The 25,763-nt window shown below is 44.6% G+C and overlaps 1 protein-coding gene across 4 annotated transcripts in view; it reads right to left on the minus strand.

Moving 5' to 3' along the window:
• Window positions 1-25,763, minus strand: part of GNB1 (G protein subunit beta 1) — a 107,110-nt gene that overhangs the window by 30,271 nt on the left and 51,076 nt on the right. For 3 of the 4 annotated variants that reach the window (XM_030805132.1, XM_030805133.1, XM_030805134.1), the window contains exons 2-5: window positions 24,072-24,120; window positions 10,276-10,378; window positions 2,455-2,493; window positions 399-505 (exon numbers count right to left, since the gene is read on the minus strand). In XM_030805132.1, the coding sequence (XP_030660992.1) occupies window positions 399-505; window positions 2,455-2,493; window positions 10,276-10,332 (203 nt within the window). In that variant the 5' untranslated portion in view covers window positions 10,333-10,378; window positions 24,072-24,120. The remainder of the gene's footprint in view (window positions 1-398; window positions 506-2,454; window positions 2,494-10,275; window positions 10,379-24,071; window positions 24,121-25,763) is intronic. The other variant, XM_030805135.1, reaches the window with a different exon arrangement.

Genomic DNA, 25,763 nt, shown 5'->3' on the forward strand with positions numbered 1-25,763 from the left:
CCAGGGCACCGAAATCACAAGAGGGCGAGGGCCAATCAGCCCTGAGAAACAGGCACAGAGAGGTAACTTCCCCAAGTTCACATAAGTAGGATGCAGTACAACTAGGAGGACAGAGGTCTAGAAACTGAGAGACAGGAGAAGGGAGAAAGAAAAATCAGAACTTGTATTAATGTGATTCAGACAGTGAAGAAATGGCAGTGTCCTTTCAGCCCAGGAGTGGAAAACTGGACAGGGAATATGCACCTGTGAATGCTGCACCTTGCGCGCCCAGAGTTCTGATTCAACTTCCTAATTTTTTCACTGCATGACACAGCAAACGGGTTCAGGTGATTTTCCCCTAAGAAAACAGAGCAGCCCCTGAACGTATCAAGCAGTGTCCTGCTCATGCCCACGCCTACCTGGAGTCTGTGCCCCAGTGCATGGCGTAGATCTTGGCCAGGTGCCCCCGCAGTGTCCTCCTCGTGCGCATTTGGATTCTTCCCACTGGGTCGATGTTGTTTGTGATCTTGAAAATAAAAACATTTCTGTAAATTAACATCTGTGATTAAACGACTCTCCTGATCTCCCATCCTTGTCAAGGCTGTTGGCTCGCCCACTGTGCCTACCTCTTCCCAGCCCTTCCCACAGTTCTCCAGTGGCTTCCACTGTGGCATTCTGCACTGAACCCCTTCCATACCTCTTACTGGTCATCAGGAACCTGTGTGCCCTGCCCTCCAATGCACGCACACGAACATGGCCAGCCTTGAAGCACTTGCTGTTCCCTTCCTGCCTCCTTCCTCCTCTCCCTGTCCATCCAGGACCATCTCCTCCTAGGTTTCTGAGTTCTTTGAGATCTCAAAACTCTTCTTATGACAGCACACAGATGTCCCACATCACAATTTAATAGCTGGTTCCTATGTCAGGCTATGTGTGGGCCTGCATGACACCTGCTTCTGCACGACCATCACTTGGAGCACTAGCTGTACACACACCTGCTGAGCCCATCCTACATATAGACACTGATGTTAATGAGTTTTAGGTTGGCAAACGGAGTAAGTGGATCACAACAGTGGGTTTTTAAAAACGGACAGTCCAAAGTGCTTCTCAGAATTAAAATTTAGGTAATTCTATGTAGCCTAATTTTTTTTTCCTTAACTTGCAATTTAACCTCAAAGTGCATCCCCTAAAGCATTTAGACAATGTAAAAAACTTAATCATCTTCAGTAGAAGTATGAATATAGTTTTTCTTTCACATTTTGGACTTTATTTTTATTTTTTATTTTTTTTTTGAGATGCAGTCTTGCTCTGTCTCCCAGGCTGGAGTGCAGTGGTGCGATCTCTGCTCACTGCAACCTCTGCCTCCCGGGTCCGAGCAATTCTCCTGCCTCAGCCTCCTGAGTAGCTGGGATTACAGGTGTGCACCACCACGCCTGGCTAATTTTTGTATTTTAGTAGAGACAGGGTTTCACCATGTTGGTCAGGCTGGTCTCGAACTCCTGACCTCAAGTGATCCACCTGCCTCGGCCTCCCAAAGTGCTGGGATGGACTTCATTTTTTTAATAAGGTAAAATTCACATAACATCAAATTAACCATTTTAAAGTATACAGTTCAGTGGCATTTAGTACACTCCCAGTGTTGTGCAACCACTGCCACCATCTAGTTCCAAAACATCTTCCAAAAGGAGACCAGACATTGATTTGGCATTCACTCCCTGTTCTTCGCTTCCTCTCCCTCTCTCCCCTAACACCCCTGCTGGCCACTAGTCCACTGTGTCTCAATGAATTTTACTATTCTAGATATTTCATATAAATAGAACCACACAATATATAGCCATTTCTGTTTGGCTTTTCTCACGTATCGTAATATTTATGGGGCTTATCCATGTTGTAGCCTCTGACTGTACTGAGGTCCATTTAATGGCTGATAATACTCCAGGGCACAGAGACACCACAGTTTGTTTCTCCACTCATTCATTTATGCACATTTTGGTTGTTTCTACATTTTGGCTATTGTGAGTGGTGCTGCTATGAACATCTATGTACATGTTTGTTTGAAAGGCAGTGTTCGATCCTGTTGGGCATATATTTAATGGCAGAACTGCTGAGTCATACAATAATTCTATGTTTAACTTTTTCAAGTATTATCAAATTGGATATCAGAAATCGAAGTTCTGAGGCAGATTCTGTTAAGGAGAGGAGCTTCAAAATATCTTAAGACAATAACAATATTTTACAACTATTACCCTCTGTAACAGGTAGATAATTATTTAAGGCTTGAGATATCTCATTTTTATCTCAAAAAGCCCCTCTATTTCCTATGCCTACCATCAGAATGACTTCTTAATAAAAGCAGTGGCTTGGCATCCTCACTGCACAGGAGAGAATCCAAGCAGAGCCCTCCCGAGGCTCCAGGTGTGGGTGCCGTGCTAGCCTCCTCACAGGCAGATGGCTCTGCGTGACTCAGTGGGCTCTTACCTGAGAGAGAGTTGCATCTGCACATGCTTTCCTGGCGTCCTGGGAAGCAAGGACAGTGAGAAATTAGCAACCTTTCAGATACAGTCAATCTTAGGTCCACACATACCAAAGTTTCAAAGAGAGCTTTCCTAAGCTGTCAGGAGTGAAAGCAGAATGTGAAAGAATGGCGGAGTCTCCTTGCATCTCAACACGCCATGGTCTACTGCCATCTGTGGACTGTCCAGGCCACGTTGAACAGAGAACCAGTGGTACCCAAATCTGTCTAAGACCTGCAGCACAATACTCCTGGGGCCCCACAGCTGTGGCCAGCACTGAGGAGCTCACACTGCAAGCTGGGGCAGCACCCACACACCCGGGACCTGGTGCTGCCTGTGCTCTCACTGCTGCACAGGCTGGCACACACGTCTTGCTCTTTTTACAAAGCCCGTCTGGGGTCAAGAAGGCTGTGGCCCAAAGAAAAAGTCTACTTAAAAAAAAAAAAAAAGATGTCTAAAAAGGACCAGATATCCAGCCCAAAAAAACTTTTCTTCAGATTGCATTAACTAAGTACTTTGTTTTCAAGAGAAACAATCAATCATTAATTCTAAATTCTATGGAGGGCGCGGTCTCACGTCTGTAATCCTAGCACTTTGGGAAGCTGAAGCAGAAGGATCGCTTGAACCCAGGAGTTCAAGACCAGCCTGGGCAACAAAGTGAGACCTTGTCTCTACTAAAAATAAAAATTAAAAATTTAAGGAAAATAGGCTGGGCACGGTGGCTCACACCTATAATCCCAGCACTTTGGGAGGCCGAGGTGGGTGGATCACCTGAGGTCAGGAGTTCGAGACCAGCCTGGCCAACATGGTGAAACCCCATCTCTACTAAAAATACAAAAATTAGCTGGGTGTGGTGGCGCATGCCTGTAATCCCAGCTACTCAGGAGGCTGAGGCAGAAGAATTGCTTGAACTCGGGAGGCAGAGGTTGCAGGGAGCCGAGACCGCGCCACTGCACTCCAGTCTGGGAAACAGAGCAGGATTCCATCTTAAAAAAACAAAAATAATAATAAAATAAAATAAAACAAAGAAAAATAAATAAATTCTATGGAAAAAGAGCAAGGGACCTGGAGCCAGACAATTAGATGTACATAAGCCTCTCTGGCTATTCTCGTTTCTCATCTACAAATGACCTGTGGATGCAGGTTGGCACTGTGAAGGGATCCACCAATGCTAACTCAAGTGTCTTCATTACTAAGGGATCAAAGTTACTGGAAAATAGACCTGGAAATCTCAAAAGAGAATGTACATTTATAAATAGAAAGGTAGATAACAAAAAGGAAAATAAGACAATGGCTAACAGGTTTGAGTGTTGGTATAATTTTTTTTTTTTTTTTTTTTTTTTTTTGAGACAGAGTCTTGCTCTGTCTTGCCCAGGCGGGAGTGCTGTGTTGCGATCTCAGCTCACCGCAGCCTCTGCCTCCCAGGTTCAAGTGACTCTTCCTGTCTCAGCCTCTTGAGTAGCTGGGACCACAGGCGTGTGCCACCACACCGGCTAATTTAGTATTTTTAGTAGAGATGAGGTTTCACCATGTTGGCCAGGCTGGTCTAGAACTCCTGACCTCAGGTGATCCGCTCACTTCAGCCTCCCAAAGTGCTGAGATTACAGGCATGAGCCACCCCGCCCGGCCTTTTTTCTTTTTTTTAAACTATGTATGTATGTATTTTTATGACAGGATCTGGCTCTGTTGCCCAGCCTGGAGTGCAGTGATGTCATCACAGCTCACTGCAGCCTCGACCTCCTGGGCTCAGGTGACCCTCCCACCTCAGCCTCCTGAATAGCTGGGACTACAAGCATGCATCACTACACCCAGCTAATTTTTTTTTTTTTTTTTTGTAGAGATGGGGTTCTCGTCATGTTGCCTGTGGCTGGTCTTCAACTCCTGGGCTCAAATGATCCTTCCCCCTTGGCCTCCCAAAGTGTTGGGATTATAGGGGAGAGCTACCAGGCCCAGCTGACACTTTCTAGTAAGAAAAATGTGTTTATATGCTGTCATCTGACACCTACTTTCAAAATGGCAAATGGCATGTGGAGCCCTTACAGGCATGCGTCCAAGTGCCCCACATGGGGGAGGTGGAGGACAAGTTCCCAGCAGTTCAGGCTTTTGGGGCAAACTGCTCACTGCAAATGATTTCTACTTTAGGAAGCTTGTGGGAATATTATAAACTGATAATATGGAAATATATTGGTCAAGCGCAGTGGCTCACGCCTGTAATCTCAACACTTTAGGGGGCTGAGGTGGATGGATCACCTGAGGTCAGGAGTTCAAGACAAGCCTGGCCAACATGGTGAAACCCCATCCCTACAAAAAATACAAAAATTAACCAGGCATGGTGGCCGGCACCTGTAATCGTAGCCATTCAGGGAGGCTGAGGCAGGAGAATTGCTTGAACCCAGGAGGCGGAGGTTGCAGTGAGCTGAGATCACACCACTGCACTCTAGCCTGGGTGACAGAGCGAGACTCTGTTTCAAAAAAAAAAAAAGGAAATATACTGAGATTCTTATAAATATCCCAAATTTATACATTCCAAATTCATCTTTAGTCAAGCTCTTTATTGGTCATTCTGCTTATAATTAAGACACACACACAAAAATCGAGTATTTCTATGCAAGCAGTAACATTTGGAGTAAGGGGGATGAAGAATACTTAGAGTAGCAAAAGTCTTTTGTCAATGAATTTTACCTGGCAAGTACTGAGTTTAGTATTTGTTTTTGAATACTATTCTTGTTGATGTTATAGCCTTTGATTTTAAAACATCATAAGAAAATTTAAAATGGAGAAAATAAACATGAGATTTAAGCAACTTCCCCCGGTTAGTGTCCAATGACTAAAATGAGTTTCTTAAGGTACAGTGTAACAGACTGTGGTGATACTACTGTTAAACAGAAGGAAAAATTACTGTAAAAACAAAACACAGATAACTTCAATTCAATCTTTATTTTAGCCAATAACCAGCTTATTTAACTGAGTGCAGCACTTTGCAGAACAGACAACTTCAACTTTTAAAACTGTAGGAAGAAGTCTTTTAATGGAAACAAGCTCTATAACTGCTTAACAAAGAATAAAGTCTTCAAGTTGTTTCAGATTAATTTCCAATTTAATGGACTCCTGTAGATACATATTATGATGTCCACTTAAACCAGAGATGAACATATCCGAGCCATTAATCAGTTGATTTCTCATCCTTTTTGGATTTGTCAAATGACACAGTAACATACTTACTTTGGGGTTTCATCCTAAATTAAAGCCTGGGCCCTGCTCAGTGTGGAGTCACTGAACATTTTGGACTGGGCATTCATTGCAGCTGCCTCTCACATGAATGGACCCTGCTCCCTTGCACTGGCGGGCATGCCGCTCCAGAACACATCTAAGCCTGTGCATCCTGTGGAGCTTTTCTTACTCCATCAGCTACTCTGTGTATTTTAAGGCACACCATGTTTTAATCAGAATCCCTTTGAGAGCCTGTGTTTCCTCAATAATAATCAAAAGGAGCATGCAAGATCCTTTAAGGGTCTTTTGGCTGAAAAACAAATCTAAGAAAGAAAACAACCCCTTTTAGAATCATCTACAATTTCTTGTTGGATTCAGTATGCTCTGCATTCTTTAACAAGCGTGTATTCCTTGGGAAATCAGGAAAAAATGTTCTACATTTTAAAAATAAGTCTTCCTTTCCCATTTGGGGTAAAAGGACTTCAACAGCTTTTGCTGTCCCTGTCTTGTGCAAAGGAACTAACACAGCGCAGCTCCTGGTATCTCGGAGACAAAGCAGCTAGGCACCTCTCCTAGTGAACGTCCCACTATGGGAGCCATGCCCTGCATGTGGCTGCTGCACACAGCAAACGGAACCAGGACACTTGGGACAAAAACGATGTCAAATATCTCAATTAAAATGTATTAATTACATATTGAATATCAATATTTTAGATAATACTGCCTTAGATAAAGTTTGTTGGGCCAGGCGTGGTGGTTCACACCTGCCAGCCCTTTGGGAGGCTGAGGTGGGAAGATCCCTTGAGCCCAGGAGTTCGAGACCAGCCTGGGCAACATGGTGGACTCTGTCTCTACAAAAATGAAAAAAATCAGCCAGGTGTGGCAGCACGCTCCTGTAGTCCCAGCTACTCGGGAGGCTAGAGTGAGCTGTGATCGCACCACTGCTCTCCAGCTTGGATGACTGACAGAGACCCTGTCTTAAAACACACTAACAAAAAACCGAAAAAAACCTTGTTAGGGTTAATTCCACCTGTTTCTTTTTATTCTTTTTAAAGAGACAGGGCCTTCCTAACTTACAAACGCTGGTCTCAAGCTTTTGGGCTCATGCAGTCCTCCTGCCTTGGCGTCCCAAAGTACTGGGATTAACGGCATGAGCCACGGTGCCCGGCCGTCTCTCTTTTTACTTTTTTTTTTTTGAGACGGAGTCTCGCTCTGTCTCCCAGGCTGGAGTGTGCAGTGGCGTGATCTCGCCTCACTGCAAGCTCTGCCTCCCAGGTTCACCGTCATTCCCTGCCTCAGCCTCCCAAGTAGTTGGGACTACAGGCGCCCACCACCACCACACCTGGCTAATTTTTTTTGTATTTTTTTTTTTGGTAGAGACAGGGTTTCACCGTGTTAGCCAGGATGGTATCAATCTCCTGACCTTGTGATCCACATGCCTCGGCCTCCCAAAGTGCTGGGATTACAGGCGTGAGCCACCGCGCCCGACCTCTTTTTACATTTTTTTGTGGCAACAAGAGCATGCGGGGAATGTCACGTGACATTTGTGCCAGCCCAAGATGGAGCCCCCTGTGCAAGAAGGCCCTGGGGAATTCACAAAATGACAGGGTTCAAACCTCAGGAGGAGGTGCAATAGTTCCTTTTGGCCTTAATTTTTTAAATTTGGGTGTCTTTCACCTGTGCCAAACAAGCTCTTTCCATCTGCTATAAGTAGATCCAAGTCCACTATTTGTGAACAACTTATAGCTGTCAGAAAAAATTTCTTCAAATATGCCAAATCTATTTAAGACATTTTCAGGGTAAACTTTAAAATTCTGATTTCTAGGCCGGGTGTGGTGGCTCACGCCTGTAATCCCGGCACTTTGGGAGGCTGAGGTGGGCGGATCACAAGGTCAGGAGATCGAGACCATCCTGGCTAACACGGTGAAACCCCATCTCTACTAAAAGTACAAAAAATTAGCCGGGTGTGGTGGCGGGCGCCTATAGTCCCAGCTCCTCGGGAGGCCGAGGCAGGAGAATGGTGTGAACCCAGGAGGAGGAGCTTGCAGTGACCTGAGATCGTGCCACTGCACTCCAGCCTGGGGAACAGGGTGAGACTCTGTCTCCAAAAAAAAAACAAAACAAAACAAAACAAAAAACTGATTTCTATAAGAAGAAATATAGTCTCAAAAGCAGGTGGTAAACAGCTGAGAGTGTTTTGAACCCCCCCCCCCCCAGCAAAAACCCAATTAGATTATTATTAAATAACAACAGTTTGCTTTTCTTTTTTACTTGCCAAAAACCATGCTTTTTTTTTTTTTTGAGACGGAGTCTCACTCTGTTGCCCAGGCTGGAGTGCAGTGGCGCGATCTCAGCTCACTGCAAGCTCCGCCTCCCAGGTTCACGCCATTCTCCTGCCTCAGCCTCCCAAGTAGCTGGGACTACAGGCGCCCACCACCACGCCCAGCTAATTTTTTTTTTTTTTTAAGTAGAGACGGGGTTTCACCGTGTTAGCCAGGATGGTCTCGATCTCCTGACCTTGTGATCCGCCCACCTCAGCCTCCCAAAGTGCTGGGATTACAGGCATGAGCCACCGCACCCGGCCAACCATGCTGACTTAAAATGAACTGCAAAAGCTTAAGTAAATCAGGCAAAATTTGAATACCTTTTGGTTTTATTTAAATAGATATTTCAGAGAATAATTTTATATCAAACTAAATATTTCAGAATACATTTGATTAATTCTGGGGGAGGGGACATGTTAAACAAGTCTGATCGGAGCAAACTATTAAAAAAACCTAAGTCTTCCCTATTAACCTATGTAAGATCTTTTAAATGTTAAGATTTAAAATTCTTACAGTAGAGGATATTTTGTTTTCTCTTTGGCTGTAAATCCCAGAGAATTCCATTATTTTTTCTCAAGTTCAGGAACAAGTTGCCTAAAATTATGTTGGTGTTTCTTTCTCCAAATCCTGGTGGGCTTTCTAAACATGTAATTGGCCATTTAAAAGGAAATATTAGGTTTCATCCTTGCACTGGAGTCAGAAAAATAAACTGTTGTTTTTTATTTTTACTGTATTTTGAGAAGGTGTCACTTTGTCACCTAGCCTGCAGTGCAGTGGCGTGATCACAGCTCACTATACAGCCTCAACCTCCTGGGTCCAGTGATCCTCCTGAGTAGCTCGGACTACAGGCGCGCACGACCATGCCCAGCTTATAAACTGTTATTGAGATATGTACTGAATGTCATCAGCTTCCTGTACAGTGACACTCTGAAGAACAGCTAAAGCTTGACAGAGCAAACAAGAGCAAGAGAAAGCTCTTACAGCAAATAGACAAAACCTAAAAACACACTGAAGACGTGGTTTTTCCTGAGAAGTCTGCCTCTTTTTCTCTTACTCTTCACATCAGCAGTTTCAGAAAGGAAACATATACTTGCATTAAATGTTTCTCTATAAAATATTTACTAGAAGTACTGCTTCACAAAAGTAGCAGGAGCAGAATGAATTCCATTTAGACCTACTGCTCTTGCCTTTTCAGAAAGTTATCAGGCAAGAGAATTGCTTGAACCCAGGAGGCAGAGGTTGCAGTGAGACGAGATTGCGCCACTACACTCCAGCCTGGGCACAACAAAGCGAAACTCTCTCTCAAAAAAAAGTTTATGAACTCTGCAATTTAACATCCTATATCAGTCACAGACTGGAATTTAATGTTTTAGAATTCTGTGAAAGGTATTCTTTTTACAGTGCAGTTTATTTACACACGGTTGTTTTTATCTTCAATTTTTTTTTTATTTTTCAGGGTCTCGCTCTGACGCCCAGGCTGGAGTGCGGTGGCACAATCTCGGCTCACTGAATCCTCTGCCTCCCAGGTTCAAGGGATTCTCTGACCTTAGCCTCCTGAGTAGCTGGGACTACAGGCACACACCACCACACCCAGCTAATTTTTATATTTTTTGTAGAGATGGGGTTTCACTATGTTGCCCTGGCTGGTCTCGAACTCCCTACCTCAGGTGATCCACCTGCCTCGGCCTCCCAAACTGCTGGGATTCCAGGTGTGAGCCCCTGCACCCGGCCTCTATCTTGGATCTAGATATATCTGCTCCATCTAGCTCTATCAGAAGCTGTAGATTCCAATCATCACCGCTAGGGAAGATCTTTCAAAATTAGGAAAAAATACACCAGATATACCTGAAATACTTTTTTTATTGTTGTTAATACTCTTACTTTTAAGCAAGTTTTCTGCTGTCAATAGTCCCAATATTCAGGGGAGGGAGGTAGATATCACAGTCTGATCAGTGGCCCAGAGTATCACAAGTTTTCAAGGTTATGATAAAGAATGCAAAAGACACTAATAAATTCTATAGAGACATCTGGTGTATATTCAAATAACAAATTGTATACAGAAAGCAAAATCCTGAAAACAATGTACTAGGCCAAGTATCTAGATCTATAATTAGTATATCCTGGGCCAACTAAGATTCAATTTCAATATAAAACATAGAACAAGTCATCCTGTAAACCATTTTTCCTAAAACAAGTAACATCTAACCTGAAACTCAAATGATTAATAAAACCGAAGCACACACACTACATACTCGAATCTGGTTCTTAAGTTGCTCGGCCTCCTGCCGTAACTGGTCAAGCTCACTCATCTTCTGATCTTAGTGCTCTTCAATGCCACCTCCAAGAATGTGAGATCTGAAACAGAAAGACAAGCACAATCAATAAACAACTGTTGGATAATTTAATGAAGCAGGTGAGAAAGTAAATTTAAAGTTTAAGGCGGGCGCGGTGGCTCAAGCCTGTAATCCCAGCACTTTGGGAGGCCGAGGCGGGCAGATCATGAGGTCAGGAGATCGAGACCATCCTGGCTAACACGGTCAAACCCCTTCTCTACTAAAAATACAAAAAAATTAGTTGGGCATGGTGGCAGGCGCCTGTAGTCCCAGCTACTTGGGAGGCTGAGGCAGGAGAATGGCGTGAACCCAGGAGGTGGAGCTTGCAGTGAGCCGAGATGGCACCACTGCACTCCAGCCTGGGCTTCAGAGCAAGACTCCGTCTCAAAAAAAAAGGAAAGTCTGAGAACTATGGTCTCATTACAAATCAGAGAACTTTTCTTCAGCATTCATCAGAACTTATAAAATGCCTAAGTAGGGCCAGGTAAATAAAATATATAATTATGATTATTTACTGGCTTTGCATAATATTACAATGTCTAAAATACTACTCAACATATGCTGGTGGGTTATAAAATGAAAAATCAGTTAAGCATTTTTCATAAAAGCAAATATAGGTTTCCCTATAAATCCAAGAACATAAGACTGACATTTAGGCCAGGTGTGGTGGCTCATGCCTGTAATCCCAACACTTGGGAGGCCAAGGCGGGTGGATCACTTGAGGTCAGGAGTTCAAGACCAGCCTGGCCACCATGGTGAAACCCGGTCTCTACTAAAAATACAAAAATTAGCTGGGCATGGTGGCACACGCCTGTAATCCCAGCTACTTGGGAGGCTGAGGTAGAAGAATCATTTGAACCTGGGAGGCAGAGGTTGCAGTGAGCCAAAATCACACCACTGCATTCCAGCCTGGGTGACAGCGAGACTCCATCTCAAAATAAAAAAAATAACACCTGACACTTAGGATAGCTATCGCATGAAGACCTAGGGGAAGTTACTTCAGGGAATGGGGTCAGTGGCAACCTGGCAACCAAGAATCTCAAAGCCACCTCATCTCAGTAACCATGAACCGCTACTGGTCAAAAGCTGTCAGGATGCTCGCACGGCAATCCTAAGAGCACACAGGGTGTGTCCAGCAGTTTTTTGGCTCAGGGACAACCCACTCTCCCACCCAAGTGAGCCCTGGGATCCCAGCAGGCTCAGAAACAACACCTTGATCCTTATAGGTGCAGGCTAAATTAGGCTCAGTGCAAGCCCGCCCTGCCTTCTCGCCCTACTCATGTTAGACAATATTCCTGAAATCAGAGTAAAAACTAAATCACCTTGTTAAACAAGAGACTTATTTTCCCAAGAGAATATAATAAATGGAGGCTGCATTTCTGACCAAGATCTTGGCTGTTAATCGTAAGTATGACTGAAGTATAACAAAGCTGAGGATACAGTTGCTAATGTCTTTAATCCCTTACAATTAGCTCTCACATGCAAGTACGGCTTATGCAAGCGCTTCAATTTCCTACATAAATTACACAGAGGATCAATTTTACCATTATAACTTTTGTGTAAAAGTCAAAAGGCTAATATAATATACAACAAAATCTAATTGATAGCAGTTAATTTCTTGAGATTAAAACCCATCTGTGGGAAATTATCCTACGACCTAAGCAGCTCAGCTGTCAGTTTCCAGTGTAAACTTTCCTAGTGTGCATACAGGAATTCGAATGACCTACAGTATAGATACTTGATGTCTGCGGTCCACAGAACAAGAAAGGCCTGCAAGGCATGCCCCATAACATGAGCACGCAAACCAGGCGTCCTGCTGCCACTGCTCTCTGGGGAGGCAGGGTGCACGGCAACACAGTGTCAGAAAGACTTCTGACCAAATAGTTGTTTCTAAAGGCATTATTTGAAACGGATGTTTTAATCATGAGGAAAGCTTCACTAAGGAAAAATACCTCAGGCCTCCCTGCACACATGGGGCATCACTGGAATTAGGTATGGACAAGGTCACACCTCAAGGGCAGTTTATTCTTAAGGGGTAAGACTGGTTAATTCTTTCCCTGGTTTTCACATATAAATCTTAGGACTGCAATTTGTGAATGTTAATGTGTGAAATGGTAAGAGTGCCAGGACAAGATGAGTAGCGTCTCAAATGGAAGCTGTCTGGATGCCTTGTGCTTTGCATTCTTTCTGTATGCCCTGACACTACTCACTTGTATTTCACACATGATCAAATTATATTATGCACACAATTTTACAGTTGGGGGTAGTTTTATTTCACCAGCACCCCCCACGCATAATAGAGAATTGTTCTTAGTCTGTAAAGCTACTTTAATCCTTCAAAAATCAACATGAAGAAAACAATATTATGAAGTACCCCAAATTAAACTGTTTTAGTTAACACACACAGTTTCTGATCATTTAAACACTAAAAAGTAAGGCTAATTTTTATAATATGGGACTAAAAACAACAAACTCCTGGGATCTGGGGAAAGAGAAACGCATATTCTGAGATGCTTCAAAAATGATGTTCCGGCTGGGGGCGGTGGCTGACGCTTTGGGAGGCTGCGGACAACGGATCACCTGAGCTCAGGAGTTTGAGACCAGCGTGGTTAACATGGTGCAACCCCACCTCTACTAAAAATACAAAAATTAGCCGGGTGTGGTGGTGCGTGCCTGTAATCCCAGCTACTCGGGAGGCTGAGGCAGGAGAATCGCTTGAACCTGGGAGGTGGAGGTTGCAGTGAGCTGAGATCTCGCCATTGCACTCCAGCCTGAGCAACAACAGCGAAACTCTGTCTCAAAAAAAAGAGATGTTTCTTGTGGCTGGAGGGTGGTGGGTGGAGGTGTAAAGGCCCAAATTCCATCATTAGGTGGGATAACTCCTGAAATCTTACATACTGCTTTTAATTAGATGTTCTTTTCACATATTACACAAGAACATGTACACAACAATCACCCAGCTGTATTGCTTGAGACTAGAGAAACAAATTTACCAAAAACCTAAGTATCTTTAAAATGAGCTCAATATAACTTAGTGACCTCACAAAATTTTCTGAAATTATGTAGTAATGCCAAAACTTGCTAACTTTAATCTTTAGTCACATGCAAAGAGAAAAAAACCAGACGGACTTCTTTTTCATAGTTAATAGCAGAAATTATTATAGCACTGTCCTGTGCCAACACTTGAGTTTCAATTAAGAGACTCAAAACCTATGTTTGTCAATTTTTTTTAAAAAGGCGTATTCCTGGCTGGGCATGGTGGCCTATAATCCCAACACTTCAGGAGGTCAAGTCGGGAGGACTGCTTGAACCCAGCAGTTTGCAACCAGCCTGGGCAATATGGCAAAATGCTGTGTACACACACACGTATACACACACACACACTCCTATTTTTATTAGCAATAAAAATAAATTTCCTGATAAGACCCTCTTCAGTCCACACATAGAAGTGATAAGAGAAATCTACTGTCAGGCATTTCAATTTTTTTTTTTAATTACATTCTCTGGTCTCCAGGATAAAAATATATTTTCTTTTCTTTTCTTTTTTGAGACGGAGTTTCACTCTTATCGCGCAGGCTGGAGTGCAATGACACAATCTCTGCTCACTGCAACCTCTGCCTCCCAGGTTCAAGTGATTCTTTTGCCTTGGCCTCCTGAGTAGCTGGAATTACAGGCGCATGCTACCATGCTTGGCTAGTTTTTGTATTTTTAGTAGAGACGGGGTTTCACCACGTTGGCCAGGCTGGTAAGGAACTCCTGACCTCAGGTGATCCGCCCGCCTCGGCCTCCCAAATGCTGGGATTACAGGTATGAGCCATCATGCCCGGCCTAAAAATGTATTTTCTAAAATCAGATTTAAAAAAATTTTTGGAGATAAACTCAATGATCAGTACCATCTTTTTGTTATGTGGACACGCACCACAGACACCCTGTGCAGCAGTTTAGGCACAGCAGTGAACCGGCTGATGGGATGAGGCAGGAGAGACGAGAAAACATGACCATCACATTCCCCATGGGCTGCAAGGGCACCAGGTACCAGGAAGAGCGAACTTAAGGGAAGCAAACAACCTTCTGGTTCCCATAAACAGCCTTCCCAGTGGCTCTTAGTTCATCTTTACCGTGAAGACAGTGAACGAAACAAGAACGAACAGTTACAAAGCATGATGCTTTTGTGTGTACAAAATGGACAAACACCAATGCCAGGGCAAGCCACCTTTTTTCTTTTTCTTTTTCTTTTTTTTTTTGAGATGGAGTTTTGCTCTTGTTGCTGAGTCTAGAGTGCAGTGGTACAGTGCTGGCTCACTGCAACCTCCACCTCCCGAGTTCCAGCGATTCTTTTGCCTCAGCCTCCCGAGTAGGTGGGACTACAGGCACGCGCCACCACACCCGGCTAATTTTTTGTATTTTTAGTAGAGACGGGGTTTCATCATGTTGGCCAGGCTGGTCTTGAACTCCTGACCTCAGGTGATCTGCCCACCTCGGCCTCCCAAAGCGCTGGGATTACAGGCGTGAGCCACTGCGCCCGGCCTGCCATCTTTTTTCTAGACACACCAGATGTTAATGGCGTTGTTTTTGGAGACAGAGAAACCGGTTATCAGCTTTTACTCTTCTCATTATTCTTCAAATATAGTTTGCTTACTAACCCCCCTACACACCAACACACACACACACACACACACACACACACACACACACACACACACACACACAAAGTTAACAGAGGCTAATCTGGGGTCCTAGAACAAAGAAAAATATTTTTCTTTATACTTTTCAGTTTCAATAAAACAATTTTTTTTTTTTTTTGAGACAGAGTATCGCTCTGTTGCCCAGGCTGGAGTGCACTGGTGTGATCTCAGCTCACTGCAAGCTCCGCCTCCCGGGTTCACGCCATTCTCCTGCCTCAGCCTCTCCGAGTAGCTGGGACTACAGGCGCCCGCCACCACGCCCGGCTAATTTTTTATATTTGTAGTAGAGACAGGGTTTCACCGTGGTCTCGATCTCCTCACCTCGTGATCCACCCGCCTCGGCCTCCCAAAGTGCTGGGATTACAAGAGTGAGCCACCACACCCAGCCTTAATGTTACATTTTAAAAAAAATCTCTGTGAGATTCTCACACTGTTGCCCAGGGTAGAGTGAGCGGCATGATCATAGCTCACTGCAGTTCGAGCCATCCTTCTACCTTAGCCTCCAGAGTAGCCAGGACTACAAGCAGACTCCACCCATCACACCCAGCTATTTTTGAAATTTTTGGTAGAGACGAGGCCTTGCTATGTTGCCCGGGCTGGTCTCAAACTCTTGGCTTCAAGGGATCCTCCTGCCTAGGCCTCCCAAAGCTCTGACTCTAACCTAATGCGTGAGCCACCACACCCAGCCTAAAGTTAACTTTTTAAAGTTACTTGATGCAGCCAGGTGCAATGGCTCAAGCCTATAATCCCAGCACTTTGAGAGGCTGAGGCAGGTGGATCACCTGAGGTTAGGAGTTCAAGACCAGCCTGGCCAACATGGTGAAACCCCATTTCTACCAAAAAATACAAAAATTAGCCAGATGTGGTGATGCGTGCCTGTAATCCCAGATACTCAGGAGGCTGAGATGGGAGAACGGCTTGAACCCGGGAGGCGGAGGCTGCAGTGAGTGGAGATCGTGCCACTGCACTCCAGCCTGGGTGACAGAATGAGGCTCTATCTCAAAAAAAAAAAAAAATTACTTGATACAATTAGCTGGGTATGGTGGAACGTGCTTGTAGTTCTACCTACTTGGGAGGCTGAGGTGGGAGGATCACTTGAGCCCAGGAGTTCAAGGCTGCAGTGAGCTATGATAGCACCACTGCACTCCAATCTGGGCAACAGAGCAAGATCCTGTCTCTAAATAGTTACTGGAAGAACTGTAACATATCGCTAAGAACAATAATGAAGACAGTAATAATTTGGGAAAACGCTTAGTATATACTAAGTGAAAAACTATAAATTTGCATATAGTTATTTTATTTTATTTGAGACTGAGTCTAGCTCTGAGGCCCAGGCTGGAGTGCAATGGCTCGATCTCGGCTCACTGCAACCTCCACCTCCTGAGTTCAAGCGATTCTCCTTCCTCAGCTTCCCAAGTAGCTGGGATTACAGGCATGCACCACCACACCTGGCTAATTTTTTGTATTTTTAGTAGAGACAGGGTTTCGTCATGTTGGCCAGGCTGGTCTTGAACTCCTGACCTCAAGTGATCTGCCTGCCTTGGCCTCCCAAAGTGCTGGGATTACACGCACCCAGTCACATGTAGTAATTTTAGCTGCTTTATTATAATTAAAATAGGTGTGGGCATGGTGGCTCATGCCTATAGTCCCAGCACTTTGGGAGGCTGAGGCTGGAAGATGGCTTGAGCCCAGGACTTCAAGACCAGGCTGGGCAACAACATGGCAAAAACCTGGTCTCTACTAAAAATGCAAAAAATTAGCTGGTGCAGTGGCACACGCCTGTAGTCCAGCTACTTGGGAGGCTGAAGTGGGAGAATCCACCTGAGCCTGGGAAACTGAGGCTACAGTGAGCCGTGACTGCTCCACTACACTCCAGCCTGGGCAAATGGAGTGAGACCTTGTCTCAAAAAAAAAGAAAGAAAAATATATTCACTTTAAAGAAAGATAGTTAAAAAGACTAATAGCATTTTTGTTATAATTATTAGTCATGTTTTTCTACTAAACTTAGTATTGATGCAGCTTCCTTTGAAAATTAAAAAATAAATGTAAATTTTAAAAGTCTTACTTACATTTAATTGCTTTTGTTTTTCTCTTCACTATCCTTAGTCCACAAAAACCTTCTAGAACACCCACCATCAGGTTTACCTGGCCTGGGCTCCTCTCCTCCAGTGCCAATGTCACGGCTAAGCTCTGGCTGTGCTGACTCCAAGAACTTGCCCGTCTAATCCACTAAGACAGGGTCTGCTGAGGTCTCATGTCTATTCTTCCTGATGACCCATATCTGCCATTGGCTTTTATTTAGAATTTCAGTTTTGGAAATCCTTTTCAGAGAGATTTAAATAACTTAAAAGCAAGTAGGTGAAGGGATCTGCCCCTACTTTAGAACATCTTTGTGAGTCAAGTGTTAGCATGATTTTTAAAGTCAGAATATTTCATATTTGCAAGGCAATGTGCTCCGTGTAGTGCCTCCACCCTTCATGGCAATGCAGCAGCCCAGGCCTCTCATCCAGACCTCTGAGAGTCTAGGAGGGGCACCTCAGCGGTGCCCTCAGGACCCCATATTACACAGTCACCGGTAACGACATTCAGGCTGCAAGTTTGCCAATGACAAAATAGGGTATAGATATTGAAAAATAATTTCAAGTTCTGGTTCTGCAACATACAAAGAATAATGCTTTCACTAAATTGTTTTTTACTCTGTTCTGCTTAATTCAAAATGGGAATGGTGTTATCTACATCACAGGGCTAAAATGAAAATTAAATCAGACAACCAATCTGAAAGTGCTCTGACAGTCTTACAGTGATTAAACTATGATGTGTACCTTTGACTAACAATCTCAAGGACAACAGGCACCATGGTCACCAAAGTGCACACATGTGGTCCCACCACCAAGCAGCAACAGGGCAGTCCTGAGTCACTTGGTCACCAGCCAGCTGCACACCCCTGAGCCTCCTGTGCAGCACTGGATGGCTGCATCTCTGGATGGTCTGGACAACTTCCGAAGTCCAAACCGGCCCCAGTGAGGCCCCAGTGTCTTACACAGGGGCAGGAAATTTGCTAACTTGACCAACCACACAAGCATCACAGCTCACCTCCAAGACAAAGCAGCATTTTGAGAGAGAGGAGTTTGCATGGGGAATTTAAACCAATTTCACTCACTTTTCCATTTTTCTTTCATTCCCAAGTCCAGGTCAATCTCCCAAAATTAAGACTGTGAGAATTCAAAGGGCAACGGAAAGTCCTCAGGCCCTGCTTCCCTTACGCACCGCTCCTAACAATACTGTGAGGAATAAAGGGAACAGGGCACCACCACAACTGATAAAGGACACGACCACTAACGCAGCTGCAGAGCAACGCAGGCGTGGACCCTCCCTCCAACACGACAGGCACTGTAGAGCCTCAGCACGGTGCTGAGCAGCATGAACCAGGCTGGATTCTAGTTTGAGGGAGACAGATGACTAACAGGTAAACCACGTGGAGTTACAGAGGCTGGGAGCGTACACCGGCACTGAACGGGTGAAGTGTGCCAGAGAGGGCAGGGAGGATGCTGCTTTGCATGGCTGTTAGACATGACCTTGCTAATGGGCCAACATTTGAGCAGCAGGCAGATGGGCAAAAATAACACAACTGCTCTTGTTTGAGGTGCTATTTTTTGCAATGGTAACAATTTTAAAAATCTTACTTTTAGGATTTTGCCTGTGCCTATAAAGTAATCTTAACAAAAAAGTGAATGTGACCAAAGCTCTAGAACTAGAAGACAGGCAAACATGTTCAATGACCCCACAGAGGCAATGGTGCTACACAGTGACCTGGGAAACACTCCAGGACAGACGACCAGGCAGGTCGGTTAGTCTGTCTTTAACAAATAAACTTCAAGGGAAAAAGGAGAGAAAGCAAGCAATGGAGGGAGGATTTCTGGACTAAGTTAAGAGACTCCCTAGAATCATCTCCTTCATATCCCAGTCACAAGTGAGCTCACTCACCCACCAGACGCTGGCAACTGGGGGAATAGCAGGAACTATGGTGTGCGGTCACAAAGCCCTCAGAAGGCGATTCTCCAGGGAGGGGGTCTAACAGCCAGGGGTGAGCCAGTGAGGCACAGCTGCTAAGAGCTTACCTCCGACCCTTGGAACTCTGAAATCCCAGCAAGTGGCTACTGACTCTCCCAAAGCCTTATTATTTCTCATGCATCACAAAAAACATCTGATCTCCCATTTTGCTCTCCCTTTTCTAACCCTGTTAGCCTATGGCCTCTTTTTGCTTTTAGGGTGGAGCACAAAATCTAGCACATACTAGGACAATTGGAAATCATTCAATAGATACACATCTTCAAACGTGTTGAGGCCAAACAGGAAGTCCCACTTTGATCATTTCAAAGCCAAACTTTACATGTAACTGATGGAGTCTCATGAAATGAATGGCATCCATCCAGAAGGCAGATCTACCAGGGAAAGGTGGTGGGAAACTGACAATCATGCAGCGCACACAACAGAGGAGGCTAAACTCCAAGCACCTTTTTTTTTTTTTTTTTTTTGAGATGGAGTCTCGCTCTGTCGCCCAGGCTGGAGTGCAGTGGCGTGATCTCGGCTCACTGCAAGCTCCGCCTCCTGGGTTCACGCCATTCTCCTGCCTCAGCCTCCCGAGTAGCTGGAACTACAGGCGCCTGCCACTACGCCCTGCTAATTTTTTATATTTTTATTAGAGACGGGGTTTCACCATGTTAGCCAGGATGGTCTTGATTTCCTGACCTCATGATCCGCCTGCCTCGGCCTCCCAAAGTGCTGGGATTACAGGCGTGAGCCACTGCATCCGGCCTCCAAGCACCTTTTATGAGGGGCCTGGAAATCCTCAGGTTTGGGGAAAGACTGCTGTGTGCCATGCCATCTGCACTCCAGTATATAAAAATAATCTTTGTTTTTACATTTACTACTGCAAACTACAATGAATACTATTTGCTTTCCCAACAGCAAATTGGCGGTGGGGGTTAGAATTCTGTTCCTAGAAAAACTTCTGTGTTTTTATTGGCATTTGCAGGTCCAGCCCACTTAAGCAGAACCAATGATGTATGACAGCCCTGGCTGGAAGCAGAGTGACGCTTCATGGCAGGAAAGTTGGAAGCCCCAGGTTCTAACCCAGACTCTATCTCTTCTCACCAGGTGGCCTCCAGTAGGTTTCCTAACTTCTCTCTGCCTACATTTTTTTGTCTGAAAGTGGGGACAGTAATAGTCCCCACAGCTCATGCTATGACAATTCCATCAGAATCCATGCAAGGCCCTTAGAACCATGACTGACACAGTAAATGCTTACTAAATATGACTTGCTATGAAAGCAGGTATAAAACTGTTGCCCTGAAAAAATTTTAAGTAATGGCCAGAAAACTACCTCCTGCCTCACCTGCCACACTTTCCATCCAGTCAGTGAAGTAGGCCCTTTTGCAGAAATAAAAAATATGGGTAGCAGTGGCAACCAGTTTTAACAGTGGAGTTAATCAAATAGGTGTGATACTTTGAAATCTGTGCATGTTGTTACATGTGCAAGTCTTTATGAGAACATCTGCTTTCACTTCTCTTGGGCAGACTCCTGGAGTGGAATGGCTGGATCGTACTACAGGTGTGTGTTGAACATTCCAAGAAAATGCCAGGCCAGGTGCAGTGACGCATGACTATAATCTGAGCACTTTCCGAGGCAAGGCAGGAGGATCACTTGAGCCCACGAATTGAAGACCAGCCTGGGCAACATACTGAGACCCCCGTCTCTACAAGAATTAAAAAAAGAAAAAAAAAAAAAAGATTAGCCAGGCGTGGTAGTGCATGCCTATAGTCCCAACTACTTAGGAAGCTGAGGCCAGAGATCACTTGAGCCCAGGAGGTCACGGATGCAGTGAGCTATGATCACACCATTGTACTTCAGCCTAAGAGACAGAGTGAGACCGTATTTCAAAAAAACAAACGCAGAAAACAAACAAAAAAAAAACTCTTTTCAAAATGGTTATGCTGGGTCATATTCCCAACATCCTATCAGCAATGTGGAGAGTCCCAGCTCCTCACACCCCAACAACGTTGGGTATCACAGCCATTCAAATGGGGGCTTTGGCTGTGGTTTTAATCTGCATCTCGCTGATGGCTAAACTTTTGAGGTACTTAATTGCTGTCTATACATTTTCTGGTAAAGTGTCTGTTCAAGTCACTTGCCTCTTTTTTATTGGGTTACCTGTTTTCTCAATATTGCTTTTTGTTTTTTTTTTGACACAGGGTCTCGCTCTGTTGTCCAGGCTGGACTACAGTGGTGTGATCATGACTCACTGTAGCCTGAACATCCCGAGCTCAAGTGATCCTCCCACCTCAGCCTCCCAAGTAGCTGGTGCTACAGACACACAACACGATGCCTGGCTAAATTTTTTTTTTTTTCGGAGACAGAGTCTCGCTTTATCACCCAGGCTGGAGTGCAGTTGCATAACCTGGACTCACTGCAACCTCCACCTCCCAGGTTCAAGTGATTCTCGTGCCTCAGTCTCCCAAGTGGCCGGGATTATAGGCATAAACCACTACACCTAGCTAATTTTTGTATTTTTAGTAGAGATGGGGTTTCGCCATGTCAGCCAGGTTGTTCTCGAACTCCCAACCTCAGGTGATCTATCTGCCTGCCTGGGCCTCCCAAAGTGCTGGGATTACAGGTGTGAGCCACCACGCCCAGCTGCTAAGTTTTTGTGTTTTTTTTTTTTTTTTTTTTTTTTTGAAGAGACAGGTCTCACTTTATTGCCCAGGATGGTATCGAACGACTGGCTTCAAGCAATCCTCCTCCCAAAGTGCTGAGATTACAGGTGTGAGCCATAGTACCCAGCCAAAATTGAGTTTTGAGAGTTCTTTACCTATTCTGGATACAAGTCATCTAAAACACATTTGCTAGTATTTTCTGCCAGACTATGGTTTGTCTTTCGTTCTGTTTTCTAAGGAGCAGAAGTTTTAAATTTTGAACAAATTCAATTTATAAATGTTTTCTTTTATGCATTGTATCTTTGATCTCACATCTAAAAACTGTTTGCTTAATTCAAAATCTCATTTTTTCTAATTTTAGGTTTTATATTTAGGTATATGATCCATTGAGTTAATTTTTTTTTTTTTTTTTTTTTTTTTTTTCAGACAGAGTCTCGCCCTGTCACCCAGGCTGGAGTGCAGTGGCGTGATCCTGGCTCACTGCAAGCTCCGCCTCCCAGGTTCACGGCATTCTCCTGCCTCGGCCTCCCCAGTAGCTGGGACTTGAGGTGCCTGTCACCACGCCCGGCTAATTTTTTGTATTTTTAGTAGAGACGGAGTTTCACCGTGTTAGCCAGGATGGTCTCGATCTCTTGACCTCGTGATCTGCCTGCCTTGGCCTCCCAAAGTGCTGGGACTACAGGCGTGAGCCACCACGCCCGGCCTTTTTTTTTTTTTTTTTGACATGGAGTCTCACTCGGTCGCCAGGCTGGAGTAAAATGGCGCAATCTCAGCTCACTGCAACCTCTGCCTACTGGGTTCAAGCGATTCCCCTGCCTCAGCCTCCTGAGTAGCTGGACTACAGGGGTGTGCCACGACACGTGGCTAATTTTTTTTTTTTTTTTGTATTTTAGGACAGACAGGGTTTCATCATGTTGGCCAGGATGGTCTCGATCTCCAGACCTGGTGATCTGCCCACCTTGGCCTCCCAAAATGCTGGGATTACAGGTGAGCCACCTTGCCTGGACTGAGTTAATTTCTGTACATGATGTCAAGTTCTCCTTTTGCATAAGAATATCCAATTGAATAACCGGGCGTGGTGGCTCACGCCTGTAATCCCACAGCTTTGGGAGGCCAAGGCGGGTGGATCACCTGAGGTCAGGAGTTCAAGACCAGCCTGACCAACATGGTGAAACCCCGTCTCTATTAAAAATACAAAAATTAGCTGGGCATGGTGGTGAGCGCCTGTAATCCCAGCTACTTGGGAGGCTGAGACAGGAGAATGGCTTGAACCTGGGAGAGGGAGGTTGCAGAGAGCTGAGACTGCGCCACTGCACTTCAGTCTGGGCAACAGGGCAAGACTCTGTCTCAAAAGAAAAAAAAGAATATCCAATTGTTCCAGCCCCTAATTGTTATTCAATTTAATTTTGCTTTTTAATTTAATATTATTCCAAACTTCAAAGAGTTGCAAGAATAACACAAAGAAAATGTGTACCCTCACCCAGGCTCACTAACTACGAACATGGCTTCATTATTCCCACTTTATACAAACAAAAAGGATTTTTTGTTTTGTTTTGTTGTTTTTCCTGAATCATGTTCACCTTACTTTTTTCTTTTTTTTTTTTTTTTTGAGACGGAGTCTCGCTCTGTCCCACAGGCTGGAGTGCAGTGGCGCAATCTCGGCTCACTGCAAGCTCCGCCTCCTGGGTTCACGTCATTCTCCTGACTCAGCCTCCAGAGTAGCTGGGACTACAGGCGCCTGCCACCACGCCCAGCTAATTTTTTGTATTTTTAGTAGAGACAGGGTTTCACCGTGTTAGCCAGGATGGTCTCGATCTCCTGACCTCGTGATCCACCTGACTTGACCTCCCAAAGTGCTGGGATTACAGGCGTCCGACACCGCGCCCAGCCATATATTGGTATTTCAACTAAGATTTGATTTGAAAAAAGGGCTCTCCTGCTTTCTAACGAAAAAAGCTAGCAATGTATCGCTCTCATTCAGAAGGTAAATCCTCATCACTGGGACACTAAATGGAAGCTTTTTTTGAGGATCAAATTGTTTTGAAAACCAACTTTGGCTTAAAAAAGATAGAAAAAAACTGTAACAAAAACCAGGGTATTGACCAGGCATGCTGGCATATGTCTATAGCCTCACCTACTCAGGAGGCTGAGGTGAGAGAACCCCTTGACCCCAGGAGTTAGAATCCAGTCTGAGCAACATGGCAAAACACTGTCTCTTTAAAACACCAACCCACCAGCTATTTATAAAAACAAACTCTGAAGAAATTTATATATTGTCTTTCTAAAACCGATGAGGATCAAATATATCAAAATTACCTTAATTCAGAAGGGCTTCTGGTCTGGTCTCCAATACATGTAAACTTGTCTGAAACAAACAGAAAAGGCTGTATTTGTATTGCACTCAGGTTGTGAATAAAATATTCTATTTTGCTAGTAGCTATATTTTATGCAACGGCACATAAATTTGACCCTTCCCTATTACTATTTCTCCCCCAAAATTGCTTTATTTAGCACTACTGTCATATTTTGTTTTTCAGCGTGGGAACAAAATAAGAAATCAGATCTCAATTTAAGAATCCTTAGAAATGCCCCAGGGAAAATACCTTGAAATAAACTGAAAAGTATGGGGATAGAGGTTAGAATCCTATTACTAGAAAAATTACAGTAACAATTTGAAAACTAATGCAGGCCGGGCCCAGTGGCTAACCCCTGTAATCCCAGCACTTTGAGAAGCTGAGGCAGGCAAATCACCTGAGGTCAGGAATTGGAGACCAGCATGGCCAACATGGTGAAACCCCATCTCCACTAAAGATACAAAAAAAAAAAAAAAATTAGCCAGGCATGGTGTCACAAGCCTGTAATCCCAGTTACTTGGGAGGCTTAGACAGGAGAATCGCTTGAACCCTAGAGGCGGAGGTTGCAGTGAACAAAGATCATTCCACTGCATTCCAGCCTAGGTGACAGAGCAAGACTCTGTCTCAAAACAAAAACACAAAACAGGCTGGGCACAGTGGCTCACACCTGTAATCCCAACACTTTGGGAGGCTGAGGCGGGCGCATCACCTGAGGTCAAGAGTTCGAGACCAGTCTGGTCAACGTGGCAAAACCCGTTTCTACTAAAAATTAAAAAAATTAGCCAGGCGTGATGGCAGGCACCTGTAATACCAGCTACTTGGGAAGCAGAGGCAGGAGAATCACTTGAACCCAGAAGGTGGAGGTTGCAGTGAGCGGAGATCACGCCACTACCCTCCAGCCTGGGTAATAGAGCAAGACCCCATCTCAAAAAGAAAAAAAAAAAAAAGCTAGGTACGTGGCTCCCGCCTGTAATCCCAGCACTTTGGGAGGCCAAGGTGGGCGGATCACAAGGTAAAGAGTTCGAGACCAGCCTGGCCAATATGGTGAAACCTCATCTCTACTAAAAATACAAAAAAATTCGCCGAGCATAGTGGCAGGCACCTGTAGTCCCAGCTACTCAGGAGGCTGAGGCAGGAGAATTGCTTGAACACGGGAGGTGGAGATTGCAGTGAGCCAAGATTGTGCCGCTGCACTCCAGCCTGGGCGACAGTGCGAGACTCTGTCTCAAAACACACACACACACACACACACACACACACACACACACACAACACTAATACAATTCAACAAATTCTGAAGATTAATTTAATCCAGACTTTGCCTGTTTGGCATGACAGTGGAGAGCATTTCATCTGAATATCAAGGAAGCCACTAAATAACTACTTTGTGAGTCCTGGCAAGTCTATGTTGGGACACTTCCAATCCCTCCCTCTGTCCCTCTCCTGCTGACACGGTCCCATCCAGTGCCGGGCCCTGGTGCCCAGGAAGGTGGCTTGAATGGTGACAGAGATCACAAGAGAGGTTTCTGACTCCTCTTGACATACTTCTGGTGGAATGAAAATATGTCCAATTCTAGATTTCTTCTGATTTCAGAACTTTTTTTTTTTATTTTTGAGACAGCTCGCTCTGTCACCAGGCTGGAGTGCAGTGGCA

Source organism: Nomascus leucogenys, chromosome 24 (assembly GCF_006542625.1).
Source record: "Nomascus leucogenys isolate Asia chromosome 24, Asia_NLE_v1, whole genome shotgun sequence".
In the NCBI taxonomy this organism is placed as follows: domain Eukaryota; kingdom Metazoa; phylum Chordata; class Mammalia; order Primates; family Hylobatidae; genus Nomascus; species Nomascus leucogenys.